The 25736-nt window shown below is 37.5% G+C and overlaps 1 protein-coding gene across 2 annotated transcripts in view; it reads left to right on the plus strand.

Moving 5' to 3' along the window:
* Positions 1-25736, plus strand: part of TMCO3 (transmembrane and coiled-coil domains 3) — a 32904-nt gene that overhangs the window by 1228 nt on the left and 5940 nt on the right. Inside the window, exons 2-10 of one of the 2 annotated variants that reach the window (XM_071430691.1) lie at positions 1443-1985; positions 6472-6651; positions 8246-8437; positions 9226-9354; positions 12288-12380; positions 13497-13683; positions 14628-14745; positions 15339-15534; positions 21673-21823. In XM_071430691.1, coding sequence (XP_071286792.1) covers positions 1539-1985; positions 6472-6651; positions 8246-8437; positions 9226-9354; positions 12288-12380; positions 13497-13683; positions 14628-14745; positions 15339-15534; positions 21673-21823 — 1693 coding nt within the window. In that variant the 5' untranslated portion in view covers positions 1443-1538. The remainder of the gene's footprint in view (positions 1-1442; positions 1986-6471; positions 6652-8245; positions 8438-9225; positions 9355-12287; positions 12381-13496; positions 13684-14627; positions 14746-15338; positions 15535-21672; positions 21824-25736) is intronic. The other variant, XR_011679737.1, reaches the window with a different exon arrangement.

Genomic DNA, 25736 nt, shown 5'->3' on the forward strand with positions numbered 1-25736 from the left:
GCTCTAGCCCACAGTCAGCGAATAGTAACTAAATACTTTGGCTTGCATTTCATGCATTGAAAAAAGAAATAAAGCAACCCACAGACAGATTTTCTCATTTCTCTCTGAAACAGAGATGGGAGGGCTTTTAACAAATGAAGGTAGTGCATGACTGTGTTTGCCATCTTCCCTTGCCATGGAATCACAGAATGGCCGGGGTTGGAAGGGACCATAAGGACCAATGGCTCCAAGCCCTCTGCTGTGGACAGGGACATCTTCTGCTAGAGCAGGTTGCTCAGAGCTCATTCCATGTCTTGATGATGGCTGGCTTGGGACTGTGACTGCTACTGCCTTGTAGGAAAACAAGATTCTCTCTTAGCAGACTGCTTCCAGATGCCTGTGTCCATGTGCTGGTTCCTGATTAAGGCTGCTGGCCCAATGATCAAGACTAACTGAATTTTTAGGGAAATACCTGCTGTATTGATGATCTGTTAACATGTTGTGTGTGATATGAATTTTTAGAATGCCAAGTACAAAATTTTATATATTATGTGTAGCTTTGTGATGTGAGGGGTCTTTTGAGGGTTTTTATGTTTGTTTGGATTTTTTAAAAGAAAATGTAACTGTTATTTTGTGCATTAATATCAGAAGTTCCTTCTAGGTTCTGAGGGAAAGAAATTAGTTTTTAAATTCTATCCTGCTTGGTGTTAAAATTAAATACAGCAGTTTAAGTATAGATTTTCAAGTAGTTGCTGGGAAATGAGCTTATGAATGAATTGAGTTAGTGTTTTTTGTAATTTACTTTAAAATTTTGAAGATCCCTAATAAGTTTTGAAGTAAAGTACCTCAGGGCCCTGCAGCCTTTCAGGTTGAGGAGGTTTTTGATCCAAACTAGTAGCATTCAGAAGTCCAGGAAGTTTTGCTGTTCTTTCTTCCACAATTATGATTTATAATGTAATCTGATTCAGTTAGGTTTTTTATTTTTATGTTTTGTTGAATGTGTGTAGTTGAATTTGTTGATGCTTCTGAGACTTTATAAATAACAAATGATTATGATACAATGTTTTAGGATAGATTTTAGAAGAGACAGGAGATTTACTGGCAGCTAAGAATAATGAGTTCTAGTGCTGCCTTGAAATGCAGCCTGTGACATCATGGCCTGATATTTTTAAAGGCTTTTCTTTCATGTAAGAAGTGCAGATAAGTACCATGTGAAGTGACTAAGCTTTCCAGTCACTGCTTTTAAAACAAGATGTTATCTAGGAAATAGTCAAGGGGAAAACAAAAACCTGTCAGTAACCTTGGACTATTTCTTGGCTTTCATAAACGTTGAGTGAAGAAGACTGTGTGTGTTCTGTCAAAGCTTGTGGTACAGGCAGCAGTCTTGGATTTATTTTCTACATTTCTTTGATCTAACAGCCCAACGTTACCATGTTTGATAACTGATTGGTACTATCTTGCAGCCCGCTGTGCATACTGGAGATGCAGAAACCATGTAGCAGAAAGCTTTGAGCAGCTGTGGATGATCAGTTTCTCCCAAGAGGAATAAAAAGCGAAGGATGAAGGCGACTGGATTTATTTCCCTGTGGACGTTGGTTTCGCTGCCTTGCGGCCCATTAGCCAACCCTGCAGAACGTGAGGATGTAGTGAAGCATGCAATAAAGCTGCACCGTGGGAAGGGGGCTGGGATCACTCAGAGGAAGCAGTGGGTGCTGGAGAGCTGCAGAAAACTCTCTGGTCTTCTTCGCCAAAAGAACGTTGTTCTCAACAAACTAAAAAATGCCATAAGAGCAGTTGAGAAGGATGCAGGACTGTCTGATGAAGAGAAACTTTTTCAGGTGCACACCTTTGAAATTTTCCAAAAGGAGCTAAATGAAAGTGAAAACTCAGTCTTTCAGGCAATTCATGGCCTTCAGAGAGCTCTACAGGGTGACTACAAAGATGTTGTAAATATGAAAGAAAGCAGTAGACAGAGACTGGAGGCCTTGAGAGAAGCTGCAATTAAGGTTGGTTTCCCCATGTTTGTTACTAGACTGTTCATTTTCAACTTGTGATTTTAACTTTATTATGGCACAATTTCAGTCTGTTTTAATAGAAAAGGGTATCTGCATAAAACTTGCAATGTTTACTGTTTAATGAAGTATTTGTTTTCATTAGTAAATTTACAAGTAATTTTGGTATAGCGCTTAAAACTTATTGGCAATTAATAGTTTTTATCTCAAAGCTAAGTGTAATTATAAGACCTATGGCAAATATAATGTTAAAGGGAGAGAAATAAGAAGAGTGAATCAGTGCACATAGCAGAGTTGCACTAGACAAGCCAGTGGCACTAGCTGAGTGGAAATAATGCCATGGTGAAATACTAAGTTTTTTTCCATTTTAAATGAGTATTGCTCAAAGTCCACAGTTGAAACAAAATTACTTGCTGCCTTTCATTTCCATGTTTGCATAGATATGAGCAAAATGGACGTGCAGAACAGTAGGTGACTAGATTTTTAAACTCAGTATTGCACTCTTAGCCTAAGAAGTGCAGGTTTGAAATGCAGTGCTTCCAAGAAAGAGTCAGCTGAAATAACTTTGCCAAGAAAAAACACAGATGAGTAGCAGTTGAACACAGACACTTCATGGAAAGTTTGAGTTCCCGTGTCTCATTAGGTTGAGCACAATCTGCCACTGTCTTGTGGATTTGGTAGTGCTCAGACTGTGTACTGAAAGTCTCCTATTGAGAGAAAATACAACTTAATGTATTTGGCATTTCAATTGCTCTTGTCCTTTCTCTACTCCTCAACCACTGGAGGAATATATTAAGAATTTTCTTTATTTTCTGTCTTCCAAAAGAAGAGGCTGCCCTTGCACAAGGGAGCAAGAGAAGGAATAAAAATGTAATTGGCATTTAGCATTTGAGTTGTGAGAGTCTCTGAAGGGCTTTTGTGCTAAGAAATGTGCAGACCTTGACAGGTGAAGTTGGAAAGAAATTATGTGCAGTAAAGGTCTCCAGTGGATTGTGCCAAGATAGGCTGGTAGAAGTAGAAATTAGGATGTAAACTTGGCAGAGTGGAGTGTTTCTGTGCAGTGGAAATGAAGACAGAATTACAACAAATTTGAATAGGGAATAATTTGGATCTAGATGTATGCCAATGAACTGCTTTATATGACTTGTATAGTGATGCTTTATGGTAGTGGCAGCCTCTGCTGCATAGAAATGTCATAGAAATTGTCACGAGCTTTACTTGGTTTTACACCTTTTTTCTTTCTCAGAGCTTGTAAAATAGAAGCAGTGAGGCATTCCAGAACCTTCTTTCCCATTTACCTAATTCCTGGTGATGTTACTCTAAAACAATGAAGCCTATTTATCCTTGAACTTGAGAATGGTGCTTCTTCTAGAAGGAGGCCTTTGTGTACAATTATGTGTTTTAGAGGTGTGTCCTGTCAAAAGTTTACTTTTGCTCAAGTGGATTGTGCAGGCTTTTTTTGTATTTGCTTGAGTGAGCAATCTTTTGCACCTTTCTTCTTATGCCATGCATGTGGTTATTTAAACAGAGTATTTGTGGTCCTAACCTTATAACTGTTGTATAAAGAGAAGCAAAGGTAAAAATGGCATGGGATACATATGTTTTGGACTTGTTCTTAGTTCATAGGACACAGTAGGTCCAACTTTGTCCCAGTTTCATTTTACTGTAATGATTATTTTGTTGGTATACTCATAGAACATCTATTTTTTAAACAGTGAATGAATGGAAAATACAAATAAATGTAGGGGGTGCTGGACTCTTCCCTTTATTATTTTATTTCTATTGAGTAGAAATGATTGGAAGTCATTAGTGCTGGGATATGTATGGATGTCTGATGCATTTCTTGCTGGTTCTGCTGCTGTGAAAAGATGTAGTGGGATCATTCACAGCGTGGGGCAGGGAGAAGTAAGAAAGAAACAATGAAGATGGTTTCTGCCTTCTTTTACTCCAGGATCCTGTTTGGAAGTTAAGGAAAAAGCAAAATCTTACCTACTTTTTAATTAGCTTCTAATTTCTTGGATACCTTCTAATCAGACATGGGTGAAAAAGGAAAAATGACTTGCAAGTATTGCAAAGATGCAACTTCTTCTGCGTGTGCTTTTGTCTCTGAATACACAGTAGAGAGCAACAGCAATTCTGCATTCTGAATCAGCATTGCCCCAAAGTCTTAATCTTCATTTTGCTCATATGTTTTCAGGTGTACACAATATTAAGTACACAATCTTTATCTGTATTACTTTGCTTAAGAGGTTGCTTGTTATCCTCATGATCAAGTGTCTCCAATCCCAGCCTGAGCTGCAGAACAGTATTTGTACTGTGATGCAATTCTGCTTAGCATGTAGCAGGTTGTTTGAATTAACTTTTTATGGGCACCATTGCCTGTGGTTGTCCCAGTCTACTGCTATCACATTTGTCTCTTGGTGGAAACAGATGCCACTTTAATAGACTACAAAAACCTTAATCTTCATTAATTGAAGGAACTTGCAGCTAAACTCTTATTTTTTCAAAGCTTTTCTACCTTGCTATTCAGGGCAAGTTAACTTCTGTGAAATTCGACATTATTTTTATGTAGTTTGCCTTTAGCTCTGTTCAGCCTGTTTGTCTTGGCCAACGGAAAGGACTGAGATTGGCTCCTTGCACCCAAAACCTCTCCCATTTTGAGGGGAAAGAATCTAACCATTATCCATTTCACCTTGTGTTCTAAGCTCTTGCTGAATTAGCAGAGAATCTGCAGCTCATATGTGGGTTGTTTCTTACATCTTTTGAGCTATGTCTGCTAGCAGAGAGCAACAGAGAGGAAATGTTTTTCCTTGAGGCTGTATGAGAATGACTGTGTCTCCTACTTATGTGTTGCTTAAGAAGTAATTGTTGACATTGGGCCAAACACATTAATAGTTACATTCTTCCCAGCTCCAGCTATTTTGGGCTCTGGGTAACTTTCACCATGAGGGTGTAACTATGATAGTTCTAAACACCAGCAGACACCAGTACTGTGGTTTCATCACAACCAGAGGCATTCATCTGACTGTCAGGATTTCAGAAGGGTTCAGCTGCAGTTACTGGTTGTACTCAACATATTCTTCTCTTGGCATCAAGGAATTGGCTGAATTTTGTGCATGTTCTTGTGGGTTCCAAGGGGAAAAATGTCCATCTGCAAACGTGTGGAGGAGGAGACACTCTAGTTATTTAAGCATAGTGTTTAGGACCATTTAATAAGCTCAGGTTATTGAAGATATCTCTGGAGGGTAGGCAGATAAAACACACAACCTATGGGAGATATATGTTCTCTGATTTCTAACCGGGCATGGCAGGGGCAGGGCATCTGGAGACAGCAACTTGTGTTTTCTGGGAATTGAGTCAGACCTATAGATTGCATTTTTTTGCCTGTTGTTTTTTTTTTTTTTTCCTATTTAATAATATTGGCTCTTTAAAAGAGCAGAAGAAGGGTCTCTCTCATCCAGGTATTCTCAGCATCCAGAATCTAACTGAAAGGAGCCCTGTCCTTGTGTGTGTTTCCTTATAGCTGTTCTTTCAACAATCTTTAAAAGAATAGAGGCTTGTAAAGGAAAGAATCTTTTTCCCCCAAAACCCTCAAGTTGTTCTCTGTCAATACACAAAGTATTCTGTTTGGTTACTGTCATGGTAACTATGTAAAAGGTGTTAGACCCAGTTGTTAGTAAATGAGGCTTTTTAGTTATCTTTTTGAACCTGAGACATCATAACTTTATCAGGGAAATTACTGAAATATTTTCACACCATATCAAACCATATCAGCATATTTTCTCTTTTTACTTCAGAAACCTAGTAATTTCAGAAGTTGTCACTGCAAGTTGATAAGAGACCCAAACTGAAATAGGGTGAAAAGTCACATGTTTTAATTTTGATTGGAAAAGTGCTTTTTGGGAAACATGAACAGGAAGCTTGGCTAGAGTGATTGGCTGCTCATCTCTACCTCAGCTCTTTTTTTCTTCCTGTTTCCACAGTTACTGTAATTTTTGAATACCATAAACAGACCTCTTCCTATGTTTATAAAAGGGCTTATGAAGTTAAGATTCATTGTGCTTTACATCTAATTTGTTTGTTTGTTATAGATAGTATAGCTATGCTTTCAGGGTATTATGCTTCACTTCAAAAGCATGAAGTTTTAAACTTTATTTGGCTCTGAATTGTTTCCTAGAGTTTCTCAAAGTAAATCCTTTCTTGTATTTTCTGGGTCATAACCTTGGGGCAGGTCTGCTGTTTAATGTAATAGAAAAGGCTATTGGTGGATGTTTGGTTTGGTTGTTTTGTTTTCTTGCCCACTTACCCAATGGAAATTGGCACAAGAAAAAGCAATCTTTAAATATCTTCATGATGTTTATATTGCTTTTGCAATTCCACTGATAAAATGTTTTGTGTCAAAAGAAGCACACATTTATGTCAAATGCTTTTTCTACTCAAAGGCCTGCCAACACTTTATCTGTGTTGTAAAATTCAACAGGAAGAAATGGAGTATGTTGAACTCCTAGCAGCAGAGAAACACCAGGTTGAAGCCCTTAAGAACATGCAGCACCAAAACAAAAGCCTGTCAATGCTTGATGAAATTCTGGAAGATGTCAGGAAGGCAGCTGATAGATTGGAAGAGGAAATAGAAGAGCATGCCTTTGATGACAACAAATCTGTAAGTGATGCTTTAGACTCAGAAATTTCATTGGAGTGCATTTATTTATAGTTGATTTTTGCCCTGTGTGTGTCTCTTGTCTTATACGGTTGTTAGGATCTTAGTGATTTTAGTGAAACAGGAGTAATTGCTCCTTTTTGCTGGTGATTTCTGTGGTTTTGATTTGAAGGTGCTCCCTGCAGCTGCCACTTTGACAGGTCCAAGTGTGGTACATCTGAGTGATACAGCCCGTGAGAGGTGTGGCATCTCTGTGGTGGTGGGGACTGTGATGGTTGGACTTGCAGGATACGGAGTTACCGTGTTCAGCGTTGTCTCCACTTTTTAATTTTCTTCAGAAAGTTATGGCAGAGCAAGAATCCTTGCAGTTGGTTTTCACAGTCTGGGAAAAGATATATTTTTCAAAGGAAAGCCCTGAAATGTGTTTGTGATGTTACATTCTTTCACATCTGACTTCGTTTTGTACTTTGGCCTCCCTGCACGGATCCTTGTTTCTGTGTTGCATGATGGGACAGTATCCTTCAGGTAAGGCTGTATGTCTCTAGAGCCAGGAATACATCACTTTATTCTAGTGTCCCATTTTTCCATCCTCAGATAGACTCCCTAACTTGGTCCTGTTTACATAAACATGGGTTACAGTTCATTTGGTTTCTGCTCTTGGGAAGTTTTTGTTGATTTCCAGGTTGACTCCCGAGGTGAGCACAGCTCTTGAGTTCTGCTGAGGAGGCAAAACCAGTTTCTCTGTAGCAGAGAGCCAAGCCGTGTGTGGTTTTGTTCGGTTTTTTTGTAGCTGAGCTCGAACCGAGAGGAAGTGGAAGCCGCTTTTTGACTTGGCGTGCCGCGGATCGAGCGGCTGTGCCCGGGGGAGCCGCACCTGGCGGGGCCGGGCCGGGCCGGCGGAGCGCCCTCTGCTGTCCCGCCGGGGGGAACGGCCCCGTCGGAGCGGAGCGGGAGCTCTCCTGCCGCACCGGGAACTCTCCCTGCTCTTCTGCCTGAGGCTCCATCCCTGAAAGGAATCGTGAAATGCTGCCTTGAGGTCTATGCGCTTCTCCATCATTGCAAGGAACGTTTTTATAAACTAAAACAGTGGAATTTTAGAATAGGGAAGCTTTAATATAGTAATCATTATTCTGATAAAGACACAAGCTTCTATTAAAATATAGCCAAATAGTGAAGTGTAGCAGGTAAAAATGAACAAAAAAATCTACACTACAGCCTGTGTTCAAGAATTGCTGTTCTGAGAAATAAAATCCTGAAAATAACTAGGTAGAAACAGTTCTTATAATATCTCCTTCAAATTTACAGGATAGTGACCTTTTCTTAACTTGGAATGCAGACTTTAGTTCAGATTTTTGTGAACTGAATATCACTTGGTAATCTCCAATTGATTTTGTTCAAGGTAAGAAAATGTTACTTTTAAAGACATCGAGTTTTGATTGAAAGATTTTTAGAGAAGAAACCTGCAGTATTTTTAGTTGGTGTCAACAAGTTCTCTAGAGACTTCAAGCACAGCTAATAGTCCTTCTGGTATTATGATATACTTAATTGACTCCCCTTTTTTTTGTTTGTTTGATTTTTTTTTTTCCTTTTTAAAAAGGTAAGAGGTGTAAACTTTGAAGCTGTGTTAAGGGTAGAAGAAGATGAAGCCAACTCCAAAAGAAATGCTTCAAAAAGAGAAGTAGAAGATGACTTAGGACTTAGTATGCTTATTGATTCTCAGAACAATCAGTATATCCTTACTAAACCCAGAGACTCAACCATTCCTCGTGCTGATCATCATTTCATAAAGGTAATAATTTTAGAGACATTCTTGTCATTCACTTTTGGATTTAGTCCCATAAGTTGGCATGTCAGTCCTACTTGGTTGGAGTGAGTATAGTTTCAGCATTTGTCTGTCTGAAGTTAGCCCAGTATTCATGACTCCCCCACCTATGGTGATCCAGCCATGTCTTCCCTACTCTTAGGTTTGTCTTCACAAGACTGATCATGATGCCACTCTCTGTTTTTATTTCTTCTTCTCTTGTTGCACCTTTGGGGCACTGTCCCTTCTGTCAGACTACAAAGTGTTAAAGCTACTGCTGTGCTTAATAAGCCACTTGCATGTTGTCAGTAAAAAGAATTTATCTGGTTGTGCCTTGTGATGAAAAAAGGGATACTGAAAAATACATACACATGGTAGAGGTTTGATTGTATTTGTGCTTTATGTAGAGTAACTGGATTGGGATTTTTGTTTTAATTATAAAACCCAAAACAGTTCTGTTTCACCATGTTTTAATGCAAACATTCCACCCAGGAAATTGCCTACTTTCTATAATATATTTAAAATATTTATAAGTTCATTTAAAGTCCCCAGTTACTTAAAGTCAGTACCTCATCTGCTTCACCTGAAAAACTTCTGTGCTTACACCTGCAGCAGCACTGAGGTTAATTTACAGAAGTTTTGTTTTCTTTTCACACAAAGTAGTCTGCATTTAATTTTACAGTGCTATTTGTCTTTTGAAAGCTAATAGTCTTCAATTTCATCCCAAATTTATGTGTCCTTTATACTAATGCCTTTGTAAATCTTAACCTATTTAGGATATTGTGACAATAGGAATGTTGTCTTTGCCGTGTGGCTGGCTGTGCACAACAATAGGATTGCCAACCATGTTTGGATATATCATCTGTGGAGTACTCTTAGGACCCTCAGGACTAAATAGTATCAAGGTACGTGTGCAAGTTAATTCTTGACTGATTAAATTCATTGAAATCTTTAAAAGTAGTTTTAAAAGGATATGGTATTGCCAGCCTCAAATGTAATAAAAAAAAATATTCCCAAACCTGAACCTTCAAGAGGAGAGCTTCAAATTTTATGTCTTTGAATAATTTTGTTTTCAATCTTTTTTTTCTCCTATAAAATTATGACAGTTGTTGAAAGTGAAAACTGAAGGTTGTGTGTTGTGGAAGTTTTATGTCAGGTGTTTTTTTTCTTTCTTTTTAATTTTAATCATAACGCATCACAATTGGAAGCCAATGACATAAAATACACAGAAACTTGCAAAAAGTCAGTGTTGACAATGGAGGAAGCATTTAAAACAAATAATTCCCCAAGGAACATAGCTTGGCTTTCTAGAGAGTTATTTTGCACCTCTGTAGTGTTTCCATCCACCCTGGTCCCCCTGTTCCTTTCCCAGTACCCTGCCCACATTCCTGAGGTCTTTTGAACCTTTTTAGCTCCATCACAAGTACCCTGATTAGTGGCTCCTGTGGAACTGTGAGCTGGGGCTGGCTGGACATGTTTTCATTAAGTGCTCTGGTGTGCATTAACAGATTGTTTAGCCAGCAGGCAAAACACAACACATGCTAGGGCTGCACAGTAATGCCTGCTTAAGTTGCATGTGTCTGTTGCATTGATATCCATGAAACCACTTGGAACTTACTGTCTCTGCAACATCTGCTCCCTACATGGGCTTCTGTTGAGAATGATTGTTGAGCTCAAAAGCAGGGATTAGTAGAAATTGTAGGATTTAGTTGATCTTGTATTGGAAGAGATAAAATAATCTCAACCTCTGTGCTGTACATAATTTCTGGGTTGAAAATGTCTGGAAAGTTTGATCACTTAGACTGAGAAACAAGTCTGTAAGCTTGGCATGAGAAAGAAACCCAACAACAAATTTTCAGGATACTTACATTGAAGAAGATTATGTGGTCAGAACAGATATGAAAGAAGTTTCTTAAGGACAGTTTAAGTGACTTGCCTTTTTCTTGTGAAGCTGGGATTATACATTATTCACCTGGATAATACTCTTGTTGACTGGGTCTCTTGTGTTTGGTCTCTTCTCCATTTCCTAAAAAAGTTGAATGCCTGAGAAGCTGAGAAGGCAGGCAGATTCTAATCTGGCAGAAAAGTTGGTTTCCATCCTCACTTCTGTAATTGATGATAAACCTTGTTTTCTTCTACTCTGGCCAATAAATACATATAAAAGAAATACTAGGATTTTAAAATACAATAGACTATTCCAGTCAACTGCCTGAACACTTCAGGGCTGACCAGAAGTTAAAGCATATTATTAACGGCATTGCCCAAATGCCTCTTAAACACTGACAAGCTTGGGGCATCAATCAGCTCTTTAGGAAGTGTGTTCCAGGGTTTCACCACCCTCTCAGAAAAGAAATGCTTCCAAGTGTCCAGTCTGAACCTCTCCTGGGGCAGCTTAAAACCATTTCTACTCATCCTGTCAGTGCATACCAGTGAAAAGAGCTCAGCACCTCCCTGTCCAGCTCCACTCCTCAGGAAGCTGTAGAGAATGTGAAGTTGCCCCTCACCCTGCTTTTCTCCAAGCTAGACAAACCCAGAGTCCTTAGATGTTCCCCACAGGACATTCCTTCCAGCCTTCCACCAGCTTTGTCCTCTTCTGAATGCATTCAAGGGCCTTCACATCCTCCTTCCATGGTAGGGCCCAGAATTGCACAGAGTGCTCCAGGTGAGGCCACACCAACACTGAATACAGCAGGATAATTTTGAGTGACTGGTGATGCTCTGTTTGATGCACCCCAGGATGGGGTTTGCTCTCTGGTGTCTCACACTGACCCTGCTGTTCACCAGCACCCCCAGATCCCTCTCTGCAGGGCTGCTCTTCAGCCACTCCTCTCCTCATCCATACTTGTGCCTGGCATCCCAGAGGGATCAGAATCCAGCATTTTGAATTTATTTGTTAAATAATTTCCTCCCATTAATCATTGCCTAATGCTCCAGTGTATTTACATCCCTCTGCAAGGCATCTTGTCTCTCAAAAGAGTGAACAGCACTTCCCAGTCTGTTATCAGCAGCAAACTTGTGAGTGGTGTGTTCACCTCCTCCCTTCTGATCATTGATTCTGTATCTATTGAACAGAACTGGCCTGAGAACCCTGAGGGTACACACCAGTTGCCAGCCAGAAATATCCCCATTTTTCTGTTGTGATGAGGAAGACCACCATTTTTCTTGCTGTTGGATCCTTCTCTCTGTAGCACAAAGGCTGGTTGGTAATTGTGCTGGTCTGAGATGGATGTGTGGAGCCTGTAGGATGGAGGACCACAGCAGCCACAGTCTAGCAGAAAGATTATACCAATAGACCAATAAAATAACTAGCAAGAAGTGGCTTGTGGAATGCAAGCCTTGGAGATTTAATAGTACATGCATAAAACATAGCCTATTTTTTTTCAATCAGCAAGAAAGCTTACTGTTAAGGAAACTTTCCAGTCTGACCATTCACAAGGCTCTCTGCCTTCTTCATTCATGCCCTTGGTTATTCCAAAGATAACCTACTGGACTGTAGTTCACTGACACTTGTTGCAGGCTCCTACTCAGAGTTCAGTCTCCATCTCAGTCTGCAGCTTGCCAGCCAAGCCACCTGGATCAGATGTATTCCTCAGCACTTCCCAAGATCAATGCACATGTGCACATTGGGTGGCCAGCACTCTCCCACCAAGTTACTGCCTAGTAATGGGAAAAATAATTGCACTCCAAAGGTGCTCTGGGAATTTCTGATGTCATATGAACAGCTACTGAACTACCTGTGAAAATGTAATGAGAATCAATTTGTTTTGTAGTGTATTTCTAATTTTGTATTATAAGTTGACTGCTGTGCACTGATTTCTTTTCTTTTTTCTTTCCTAAGTCTATTGTACAGGTGGAGACATTAGGAGAGTTTGGTGTATTCTTCACTCTCTTTCTAGTTGGTCTGGAATTTTCTCCTGAAAGGTTAAGAAAGGTATTTTTTTATACTATCCCTGCTGGGGATTTTAATAATATCCCTGGGATTTAATTGCTAATTACTGAAACTGCAGATTTCAGTTATATTTTAGATTTTTATACAGTCCCTACAATACACTGCCGTAGCTTTGTACGTTTTTGAAAAGACAAATGTGACATTTGCTTCTGCACTTTGGAAAGAACAGAATGCATTATTTATTCAGTGTCTCAAAAAAAAATTACATTTACTCCCTATTTTAGTAAAACAGTTTGATTACTAGAAAAATCTCTCACAGTTTGACAGTCCATCTCTGCTTTATTTTAACATGCAGTAATGTGCAGTTGCTGTTACGGAGTGTCAGTGATGTTTGCCATTCCTGTTATAAGAAAAATCTGAAAGTTTAAGTACTCCATACTGAATTGATAATACATAGTCTGCTGGCTAATAAACTGATTAAGCAAGTATGTTGACACAATCTGGAATATTAAATTATGTGGCCACCAGAATTCAGCAAAAACTACTAGTTTCTTTTGGTCTTAATTTAAAAAGTTATAAACCAGCTAGAATTTTAATAGTGGAAAGTATGGCTACAAATATGTGAAGACTGTATATATGTAAAGAATTGCACTGTGTGATCTATTCCTAAACTGATGGTTGTGAGTTTGATACTAGAAAAGCTTTAATTTAAATATGTTACAATTTATGACCATGTAGCTTAATCTGCTGTTTCTAGTCCATCTGAAGTCCAAGATAACAATCAGTAATTCAAGGGTTCCTAAACCGTAATAGGTAAATTGTTGCTACAGATTTGCTTCTGCACTAGTTTGGAGTGGGTTACTGGTATTGGTACTGGTATTGGTGTATTGTATGTATTTCAGCCTATACTGGACCATTTGGCCCTTAGTTTCTCCTTCAGCTTTGGGAAATTCACCTGGTTTCTGGCAGGGAGTCTTTTGGGATGCAATATCTACTCAGTGTAGTAAGTTGGGTGTTTTAGGTGATAGAGTGTGACGATCCATTACTCTGTGCTGTACTACAGCCCCAAATCAAGCATCTTTAACTGCTTATTTGCAATAAAAAACATTGTAACTTAGCAGTGAGAAAAGTGTCATAAGATCTTGTTTTCTTCCCAAGGTATGGAAAATATCTTTGCAAGGACCCTGCTACATGACAGTACTGATGATTGCCTTTGGTTTACTATGGGGGCATTTGCTCCAAATTAGACCAACACAGAGCGTCTTCATTTCCACTTGTTTGTCTTTGTCAAGCACACCGCTGGTGTCCAGATTTCTTGCAGGTAGTGTTCGAGGAGATAAAGAAGGTAAATATGACTTTAAATATGGATGACTGTAGTATCTAATAAAATTTGAAAGAAGTTGACTTTGTAATATTACAAGATAAGCTAGTTAAAAAAACAAAAACAAAACCCACTCTTAAACCTGGTTTACAAACAATCTTCCTTATTTAACACTGGCCAGTGTTGTGTGTATTCTTGCTAGGAAGTATACTTGATTTGTACATAGCCAGTCCTCTTTGGGCAAAGACAGCATATTACAGCCATTGTAGTGCTCTCCTTTGAGAACTGACTTTACTGAGTGTCTGAAGTCCTTGAACTTTTTAAGAGGTTACCAAATTAGCCCACTGCTACCTGTCATCAAGGCAGAAAGGTTAATTTAAAAAAATTCACATCCTTCTTCAGGAAACAGAAACCAGTTCTGATTGTCTTTCATAGCGAACAGCTCTTCAAATAAGGACCTTCAAGGGTCATATTTCTAGCTTCTCAAATACTTCTAAATGTTTCCTTTTGAAAGTTTTGACATCGTGCTTTCTTCCACTTAAATCTCCCTCATGCAAATTGTGTTAAAGTACTCCTCACCCTCTAGAATACTCATTCTAATGCCAGAATTCAAGGTGTATATTTTACACATGCTGGCTCGAATGTGTCTTCAGAATAACGCCTGTAAACTCTCAGTAGAGGAATTTCACTCAATGTGTAACTAGAGCTTAACTGCTAAGCAAAGTCTGTTTTTATTGTGTAACAGAAATTTCATATTAATATTTTGTTTGCATTTTAATATGTCTTTATAGATACATTTTAATTTACCTACTAATGGGGAAAAAAGTTCGTAAACTGCTTTGAATGACCTTCAGCCCATTAAGAGCTATATTGGGCTTCCATTTGATTAAGCCTTTTCAAAATTTGAGTGTTTGCAAGCATTCATAGTTTCTGATGACTGTTTCCATGACCATTTTACTGGTGTACAGGGGATATTGACTACAGCAGCGTACTGCTTGGCATGTTGGTGATGCAGGATGTGCAGCTTGGTTTATTTATAGCTGTCATGCCTACACTTATTCAAGCAGGAGTGAGCACATATTCCAGGTAAAAAAAAATCATTGTATGGATCATCCCTCTACCCCTTGCAATTAGTATGTAGATTGCCAATAGGAGTGTGAAAGCACTGCAGTTAATGTCAGTTCCATGGAAAATAGGCACTCTGTTCAGTGAGATTTCCTTTACTGTTCCTGCTTTTCATGAAGTAGAAACCTGTAGTAGTCATATGAAAGTAGTTGTATGAAAATAATCTCTTTGCTATAGCTGCTTTAATCCTGTGTGGTAATTAAAATTTTGAGTGAAAAGTTTGTTACTGTAAAAAAACAAGTTAATTTCTTCACTTACTTTATTCCTGCAGGGCATGCTTTTGTCAAGGACTAAGTGATAGTATTATTGTGCCTAATGGCTTACCTTGGAGATTAGTAAATGAAAGTCTTTCTGAGTCAACATGGAAGTAAATTCTAGACTGTAAAAGAGGTTTCTGGGCACTCTGCAGATTTAGTCTTATTCTTGTTTACTAATGTATCTAAATACCTTCCTTATTTGAGCATTTATGGAATTAGGTATTTTCATTTACGGGGAACTGGTTGGGAAGTATGAAAGCACTTGAAAGAAACTTTTTGTTTGTTCTTCTCTTCCAGCATTTTCAAGGAAATTCTGAGAATACTGATCCTGATTGGCCAAATTCTGTTTTCTCTGGCTGCTGTTTTTCTTCTGTGTCTTGTTATAAAGACTTATCTCATAGGACCGTATTACCGCAAGTTGCACACAGAAAGCAAAGGGAATAAAGAAATCCTCATTCTAGGAATAACTGCATTCACCTTCCTTATGTTAACGGTAATCTTTTGAATTGATAAAACATTTTTATACATGGGATAGTTTACTCCATCAGTGCCACAAAAGCCATCACACTTAGTGTTATTGCATATACATGTGCCTCTCTAATTGTCTGGTTTTAAATTGTTTTAAAACAACCCCCAAATGTGCAGATGATTCCTGCATTATAGCACAGATGAGTAAGAAGAGATCCAATTTGAATGTGAATCAGCTGAAATTCTGCTGTTTAGATCGTGATAAATCAGATCATGATTCCTAAGCTGGCTTTTAATACAGCCAGTTTAGGAATCATGATCTGAGTTTTAACTGTAGGCTACTTCATGCATTTGAAAATCATTCAGGATGGGTTTTGAGATACTGATAATGACATTTGTGACATATGCTCACAAATTTCTTCTCAATAGCAAATTCTCAACGTCGTTGTTACTGTAAAATCTTCTTTTTGTGTGAGAAGCACATTTTGGGATGAAATTAAGAAAGTAGAGAATTCCTTAAGGTTTATGGATTTTGATTAACCCTGTTGGGTGTAGTTAATTTTCGCCTGAATTCTCCTTTTTTGTTTCAATCTCATGTTTCAGCCTTCTGAAAAGCTATACTGCTGGAGAGCAGAATGTGACAGTTGCTTGATAATGTAATGGGTTTGACACTCCATTATCCTGAATGTGCAGATTGTTACATCCCCTGAGAATAATTAAGCCAAAAAGTTCCTGTGCCTGTTTTCTAGGGGTGTTAACTTAGTTACTACAGTCCAACAGGAAAACCTGACCTTAGGAAGAAGATTAAAAAGAAGTTAGTGAGACCATTGCTTTAGTTAGTGACTTCTGCAGTATAAGTTAAAAATTCCATTGCTCTAAACAGCTATTCATATTTCAAATGTGTCCTCTAGTAAGAGAAGAAGCAAAACTAGTTTCACCTTTTTACTTTTTAACAAGAAAACATTACACTTGTAGAACAACTTTAATAAAAAATGGCAAAGAAGCCACTGAAGTTGTGTAAAATATTATGGTATCTAGCAGCAATTTTACTTTAATTAAAACCATGGCCTTCATAGAATTGGGCTTCTTATATCCAAATTGCATTTCAAATACACAAGGAGTTTGTATATGTGACTTTACACAGTACATGTGCATACTGTGGGGGGGATATGTTTGAGTTTGTTGGATTTATATTGTAAATCCAGAAGGCTTCTTCAGCATTTTCAAAATTCTTTCCTTTGAAAGTTGATAAATAATACATCAAAGGTAATGCTACAAAGGATACTGCAGGTAACTTCAGTGAACCAGTTGAGATGCTTGATATTCACTGACATTTATAAATTCATTATAGTAATGGTACAAGTTATAGTTTGAACACATAAGCTTAAAAAAATTAGAAAGTGAAAAAATGTTTGCTTGTTGAGTTGAATAGGTGAACAAACAAATCTTCTGTAAAACCAATCTTAATTTGTATAGGTGCTGTACTTTGTCAGGAATACAAACATAGGATGAGTGATTGCAATCTAAGCTAAAAGTGTTGCATATCTTTGGAAAGGTTAAATTAAAGTTTTCAGGTGCCAGGTAGGAAAACAATTGAACTCTCATGGATTCTGCAAAGATCTTTCTCCTTGGAAGGCCAAGCCTAAATATTGAAGGCGCTTGTGTAATTAATCTGCAAATACAGAATTTTCTGTACTGGTGTAATTCTAAAAAAGTTTTTGAATATGTAGAGGAGCAATAAGAGAGTGCCTATTTTAGCATCCTTAACCAAAGACAACTCTGTGGCTCCATTTAGAAAATTTGAGATACGTTTTTAAATAAAATAATTTAACTTACTGTTTAGCACTCTGTGTTACTTTGCAGGACACATTCTTTCCAATACACAAAAAAGAGACTAGGAATGATAAGGTGTTCCTGCCCCATGCATATAGTTACTTATTACATGCTTCAGTCTTGGCTGGGTTTCTGGGGTCCAGCTAAGCTTATTCAGTATTTGGATTAATGTGTAACACCAGCACATGTAATGCTCATTATATATAAAGTTCATTTACTTTGCTTGTTCCTGTGTTTGAAAAATCTCAGATGATTAATTAAACAAGAATTGCCATTTCCCTGCTGATAAGGGCAAATTGTGTATGGGAGGAAAGAGGGGAGGTGAGACAGAAGAGGTTCCTATACTGCAGTGTGAGTAAGCAATTTTCATATAAGGATTATCATGTCAGTTGAGGAGCTTTGAGTATGGTTGTGACTTTTGAGCATTTCTGAGCTTGTGTCACTTAGATAACATTGCAACTTGTTACACCTGCAGATATTTTAATAAGCCTTGGAGCTTAATAGACCCCTTCTGTTCCCAGTATTCTCAGAAGTAATTGAACTTCCCCTCCCCTTTATCCTTCAACTAGTTAGGCAGATCAGGGCTGGGAGGTGGGGATTGTGTCAAGTGCCAATCCTGTAATAGCGTAGATGACGCTGAGACAAAGTTGTGCATCTTTGAATCATATACCTTGTCTTCAGTAACAAAGGTGCAGTAGATCATTATTGTTCTTTCAGCAACTTCTTTTCAAGCTTTGAGTTATGCAGATAGCAGTTAGATTGATTGATTGTTTGTTTGTTTTAATTGGTGAACTGTTCTCCTGAATTGCAACATAAGGAACAAATCTAACTTAAACATGACCATTGGGGATCAATGGCCAAACTTGGTCAAGATATTTACCAGGATGAGCTGAAGAATGTCAGCCTAAGCATTCAGTAGTGGAGTGTTGCTTTTTCATGTTCTATATGTACAGAAATATTACAAGGAAAATTGTTTTAAACACTGTCCTGATAATGAAGTGCTGTATTGGAAACCTGTGGAACAACAGTAGTCAGTTTTATTGTTTTTTAAAACTGAAATTGTGGAATGTTATAAGGAAAATGGAAAAATATAAAACCTGACCTGACAAGAAGGACAGCAGTTACATTTACATGTTTATAGGATTTTGCATACATGTGGGGGAAAAATGACTTCTAGTTTCACTGCCTGATGGTTGACCTGAGATGCTGGCAGCAAGTGGAGGCAAATTGCCAGTTTGCTTTATGTACCAAAAAGAAAATACAGTGATGTTATTGCAGTACTTTACATATGAAAATGTACGGGGTTTTTCTGCAGTGTCTAGTGGATATCATTACTAGTACTGGAATATTGTTCTTTGCTTGCCTGAAGTACTTCTCAATGGCTTATGAACTGCTTATGAACTCTTTTCTACCAATTAAAAGAAGATTAAGAAGAACTGTAATCTCAAATATTTTAGTTAATTATTTCATAAAACACAGTTGAGGTAGAGTTTTTACAAGGTTCACTTAAAATTGTTTCAATTTCCATTACAGCTTCACTTTCTTGAAATGCAATCTTAAAATTCACCTCTTTACCCTTGAGCAGATCTAAGTTACTAAAGCTTGAAATTCTTTATTTCCGCCAAAATTTTATTTAATTTTACTGCCTTACCATATTCATTAAGCTTCTGTGATGATTAAAGAGTAGCTATAAGAAAGACATCATTGGAGAATATAAGCAAAACAACTGCTGAACAGATGATTGAGATTCACCCAGAACATGTTACAGCAGTAATGTTTATTTCTTTATTTATTGATGTGGTGGAAGATTTGAACATAAAAATCCATTATTCTAGTGAAAGCAAACCAATCCTTTCTGAATTGGAATAAAATGGGACCCTTGAATACAACTCAAAGCTTGGTTGTGCTGAGAAAAACATGTGAGTTGACAGAGTTGTTCATGTAATTTTGACTGAAAAAGCTTTCTGTGACATAGGAGTTGAGAAGAGGACAGTGCCAAGCCCAGGGATTAGTAATGGCTCAAGCCCTGTTGGTAAAGGTTGAAGATTAGAAGGGATGCAAGCAGAGAGGGAATACTAAATGCTCAATACTCTCCAGGTTTTGCTTATGTAAAAAACTGCTGTGAATGCCTTCCTGGCAGTAAAACAAGTCCTCTCCAGTATGTGTGTGCACACATGCCCATACATTATATATAATAAACCCTGATGCTACAGTTTAGCTGAGGAAATGTGTCCACTTGTAGGTAATACTGTGGGACAGCTGGCGACCAAGACGGGAATTGTAAAAGGAATTTCTGTACAAAGCTACATATAAAAGGTTGGACTTGATAATCTCAAAGGTCTTTTCCAACCTAGATGATTCTGAAAATCTGAAGAACAAATTGGAGGAGGGGAGAGAGTGTTAAGAAGATGATGTAATTTTTGGTTCTTTTCTTGCTCTCTGATAGACTTTACACTTTTCTGTATGTAGAGTGACCTATGGATTTTGTAGAGCTGAAGTTGGGTAGTACCCAGAGACTAAACAAGAAACAGTAAAACTTGCCTATTTTTTTTACCAGGCCCTTGAGCTTATACTTGGCTTGCCACAAACTGAAGGAATGTAATTCAGTTTTTATGCTGTGGGAACAAATTCCCAGTTAGACATGCAGTTTGCTCCAGTTATGTCTGATGCTTTCTGAACAAACATGTTTCTTTCACACTCAAATTGCTCCTTGCTTGAAGAGTGATTCTCACAACAGTGCAGTATCTTGCAATTCTGGTATAAGATATCCTGCATGTCTTCCTTTATGGTATCCTAATCCTCTCCAAAGGAATGTTTAAAATACTTTAAAATACTAGCTATAAAAGTTTTGATGTAGAGCTCTGTTGCAATTGATAGCACTTAAGTATGGGAAGATTATAGCTGAGTAGTAAAAATAATTCCAACTTTATTTGAATAGTCTGTATTGGATCTTAATCATCCAAAAGAGGCTGTGGCTTTTAAAACAACTAATGTATGATTGAGAAGAACTTAAATGTTTCCTATTCATAACTGGTTCCTTAATTTTATTCATCTCTTGGTGACTTTAAAGTCCTTCATGTATATATTACCTTCTTCCCTCTTAGAATTTCAAATTGTTCTAAAAAGCACTAAAAATCCTTTTGTTTTAAAATGAGAATCACATTACCTTGTTTGCTTTGCATGATCAACAACTAATTATATTAGTTGACAGAACCAATTTATCAGCTCAAATATCTTGGAATAAATTACAGAGTGTTATCACAAATGCACTTATGTGATGAGCATTCAGACATTATTACTTCAGTACACAAAGGTCTTGGGGTTATTTTTAGGTGCCATCTTATGCAGAGAGTGGAGACTCATTTATTGTGTCTTTTGCACTCCTCCATTGGAGGAGTGGACACCATTCAAGATACAATGAATGGTGTCCATAAATGTACTATAGTGCATTCTTCCTCAATCTAAATTACAATAAAAATAAGTCTTTGGTTTTAAATGTTCTATTAATATTAGTAACATTGTCCTTTCTCAGCAAGATTACCATCTGCAGCTGTGTGATTTTGAAGTAATTATTTTAAAATATACTTAATACCATATCATACATTAGAGGTGCAGTTTGCTTTTTTTTGTGTTCCAAGCATTGCCTTAAGCAGTTGTTTTGTGTTTTGTTTAGTCTCTTTACATGTTTCATCTCTTCTTCTAGTACTGCATTAAAATATTAAAGAAGAATGGAGCAGTCTGAGTTCTTTCAAGTAGTCATTTTGCTTCATTTCAGCAGTTTACTTTTTACACTTACATGAATCCTTATTCAGTAAAGCACACAGGCACATTTGAATCAAATTTACAATAATAAAATGTAATTTATGCCAGGGACTTCTGCTAGATTGAGACTCTTCTCCCAAATATAAGCTTGGATTTTCGTTTTTTCCCTTGTTTGACAGCTGGAAAATACCTTGTTCTTACTGCTTTATTTCACAGCCTCAATGTATTATGTAATCCTGACTCCAAAGCTGTCACAGGCTCTCTCTGACTTGTGAAATCAAATGCTGTCCATAAGGGTCACACAAAGCATTGCAATGTAGATAAAGAAATTTATTTTTGTTTTTGTGGGAAAGAAGGTAACATAAAGGGAGAAACTAGATTTGTGAGTCTTCAGTATAAATACAATACTTCAGAACATTGAAATACATACACTGAATTCTGTTTGTTGTTGAACTTGCATAAAGACATAGTAATTTCCTGCATTTGGTATAATGTAAAGTTTTATAGTTTCACTGTGAAATGGTATATAAAGTCACTCAGCAGTAGATTCTCTGTTATTCCTTAACAGATCACAGAGCTGTTGGATGTTTCAATGGAGCTGGGATGCTTCTTAGCTGGAGCTCTGATCTCTTCTCAGGGTCACATGGTTACTGAGGAGATTATGTGCTGTATTGAACCAATACGTGACTTTCTTGCCATCATTTTCTTTGCATCTATAGGTAACTTCCAAGAAATCTTACTTTAAAATATTTGATACTTATATGTAATACTAAATAATGTTAAATCTATACTATATAAAATATATACAATATATATAATATATAAAAACATTGCTTAAAATGTGGGTGAGGAGAAAAAATGGTGTCTGTAATGTGAGGGGAGGAGATATATTTTATTTTGTTACAATACTCTTAATTGACCACAACATTGGTTTGCCTTTGCTACTACTTCTAAATGTAACATTCAGTTTCAGAAGCCATTTCAATGTTGTACTTCTAAGTCTTGGTTTAGTGTCAGTTCTTCAATGTTAATTCTGAAATCACCCTATTTAAAACATGCAACTAAATATATTAAGATAAAAAGGCCTTGGTTTGGTTGTTGATTCGTTGAGTTTTTTTTTAATGTTCTTTTGTCTTTCCAGCAGCTGTATTTTATACTAAAATTGTAGTACTATTTGAGTCAATTGATAGAGTAGATTTCAGGGTTTTGTGACTTGGTTTTCTGTAGAAGCAGAATATCATAATATCATAATTTTGTATAGCTTGTTTCTTTAGAAATTTAGTTGGGAGCGTGTGATCTAATTGTTCTCAATGCAGGGAAAAAATAATTGAAAGAAGCTGTATCTCAGACACTACTTGAATGCCAGCTGAAATGCAGCATTGAGGTATAGACGAGAGAGTAACTCATTATGCTCGATATCCAAAAGGAGTTAACTCAGAATACTTACAGTAAATCAGTAACCTCCTTTGGAACTGCTGCATTCTCCAGCTGTCTGTGCATGCCCCAATACCCTTTGTCAGAAGGAAACTGGAACATGTTACTGAGGTGCTCAGCTACAGTGGGTGAGGAGACAGGCCCTGGGAAGGCCCTGGCCTCTCCCTGTGGATTGTACAGGAGGTGCATGTCCCTATGCTGGGGACATTGCAGTGTCTAAGAGGGGGTTTGGATGTGGCCTGGTGCACTAATCCAACCTCCTTCAACCCATGTTTTACCCAGAAAGTCCTAGGGTTTGAGCTTGGATTTTTCAAGACCACCATTAGTTTTTCTTCTGCTGTTATTTTAAGTTTTTAATTGTTCTTTTTATCTCCACGTATTTATTCAGATAACAGTAAAGTCCCATCGCCAGCATAATTTTAATGTTTTTTCTTATATACCTGTTTGATACTCATTGTTTCATAACAGGAGCTAAAACTGGTGGCTGTCAAAACAAAAATGAAATAGCTATGCTTGCCAGTCTTAATTTTATTTTCATTTTTTTAATCCAGCCCATGATAATAGTTTCTGGTGATAAGTCAGATTACTTAGTAATAAATATGTTTATTTGAACAACTTATTTTTTAATAATGGAAGGAAAGTGATGATCTCTGATGAAATGTGGGCCCATATAACTGACAAGTTTGCATGAGTAATTGCTAAATGCTTACAGATGTAAATTGTTTATGTGTTTCAGTAAAGATGGTGATGGAATGGATAGTGTTATCAGGAATACAAAGCATGACAAGTGATTATAAGCCCAAAGTTAATTTTATAAGGGACTGAACAAAAATACTGTTCTACACTCTTGTGGCTTCATAAATTAAGACTAGAGATAAGACTTTACTAGAGTAAAAGAAAATAGCAAGTTGGTACATTAGCAGCACTCCATACAGCCTATATTGTACTCTAAGGAAATTATTTTAGTCATTCTGCTACAGAATTTTAAAAAAAATCTTTTTAACAAATTCTGCCATTATAATTGCAAGAAGGAGAGGAAAGAAAATTGCATAACAAATTGGTGTGATTTTATAGAAAATGAGTACCATACCTGCCTCAGAAGAAAATTAGCTAAAAAAATCAGAAGAGCTGTATCATAGGCATCTGACAAAATGTAGTAATGCTTAGTAGTTTAAAAAAACCAACCAAACAACATCAAAAACCCCTCCAAAACTGACAAAAAAGAAGACCCCAAACCCTAAAAACGTGCCACCCTCAAACAAAATCCCCTTCCTCCCCAAATAAAAATTAGCTGCTGCTCCACCCTTTACTTTCAGTTACTTTTAAATTTTGTGCTTAACAGGAAATTCTGTGGCAAGGAGGTAGGTTTTAAAAGGAATGATGTGATGTTTTAAAGAAAACCTGCGTAGAACAAAAAGTATTCCTTGATTTTTCTTCTTACTAGATTTCTTTTTAAAGACTTCCTGGTTGCTCTCTACTTACATATGTACACATGCATATATATATATAATATAGAGATTTACTCTGTGAAATTATGTAAAAGCCACAGGGAAAGATTCTTCCCCTCTGCCTAAAGAGAAGTTGTTTGTTACTATATGCAGCAAGCACCTTATAGAGAGCAGAAACACTTGAGCTCAGGAGGAACACCAGTGCAGTAGTATCATTTCCGGTCCCTTTAGAATAAAAGCACAAATGGAAAAAATTATCTTAATTGAAAAGTGACTGTAAGTATGTCATTTGGAAATGTTCATTCCTGTTTTGCTTGTCTTAAATGCCTGCTTTTCTGTTCTTACTACAGAAATCCTTCTGGTGCCTTAAAGCTGAGCTGAGTATTACTTGTTCATGTAATATCCATAGCAGTGGACCTGCCCTTAGCTTGACCTGTGCAATGGTGCTGCTTTAAATTTGCGCTTGGGTGCATTTGTGGGAATAATGCACCTTTGCAGTTAGGCATTAACAGCTGCACTTTGAGTTGCTCTCTATCTGTACATTCATTTAGGCCTCTGGGTGCTCTTTAAGGTTCCTGGCACTCTTTATGCCACCTCCTGAGGTTGAAGAGTTTCTGTTAGTCTCTGTCCTTACTGATAGTTTTGAGAGAACATCGTGACCAATCCCGTAGAGCCACATTTTGGGCACTTTCCTTCTCATTTCTGGTTTTGTACCTAAGATCTTTATGCGTACATCATTTGATTTTGTTTTGATTACTTTTTGGAAAGATGGAAGGCATCTTTCATAGACTGTTTGACTGAGTATAGAATTTAAAACTGTGCATCAAGACCCTCTCTGCCACTGGTGAGGTAACAGATTACTTCCACTGACTGACAAGTTGTGTGTCTCAATGTGCTGTACAGATGTAGCCACCTGCCAGGTTCCACGTTTCCCTTCTGAGCAACTCCTGTGGTCCATGTTGGACTTGGAATGCAAGATGCTGAAAACCCTTTAACAGCTCAGTCTTTTTCTTCACAAGATGGGTGATGCTGACACTGCCTGCACCACACCACCACTGTCCAGAGCAAACATGCACACAAGGATTGTCTAATGAGCCTCTTTACTCTTCTGTTGAATCTGAGAAAATCAAAGGAGGATCCCAACTGGAATTTGCTGGATGGCATGCATCCATCCATCTCCTTATCCATCCAGTTCTAGTGCTTTGTTTTTCTGTATGGAACACAAGGAAACTTGGAGGTTTCATGCTCTCAGAACTGACAGTAGAGTCAAAAGGACTTTTCCCTTTGGAGAAAGATTAAGAAGATTGGTTTTCTCCTCTGCTGCTTAATGATCTAGCCAGGGCTGTAGTATTAATTGCATTTGCAGGCTATGATCTTAGGTCTCTTAGTAGACACAGCATCTCAATGCATAGCTAATTTGATTTTTCTGTCCAGTCTTGAGAATGTGTCAGAATTAATTCTACTGGCTCCAGTTTGACCCTCAGAGTTCTGATTTTTGTACTTTTGTTTGCCATCAAGGATCTTCAAGATTGCTTTTTTGGTGTTGGATCTAACCAGGATGTGGTCAAGACGTCTGGATCTTTATATGCTGTTTAGAAGCTATCCATCAGATTGGTATAATCTGCCTAATGGAGGAAAGAGGGAGTTTACTTGTTAAGAAAAAAGTACTTTTTAAAAGATTGTGCAAAGTCTTGCCTGTAATTGTTCACAGAATACATAACAACTGCTGTGAGTGAGCTGTGCATTTTGG

The sequence above is a fragment of the Agelaius tricolor genome, unplaced genomic scaffold (genome assembly GCF_023055355.1).
Source record: "Agelaius tricolor isolate 1412-34295 unplaced genomic scaffold, bAgeTri1.0.p SCAF_7, whole genome shotgun sequence".
Taxonomy (NCBI): Eukaryota; Metazoa; Chordata; class Aves; order Passeriformes; family Icteridae; genus Agelaius; species Agelaius tricolor.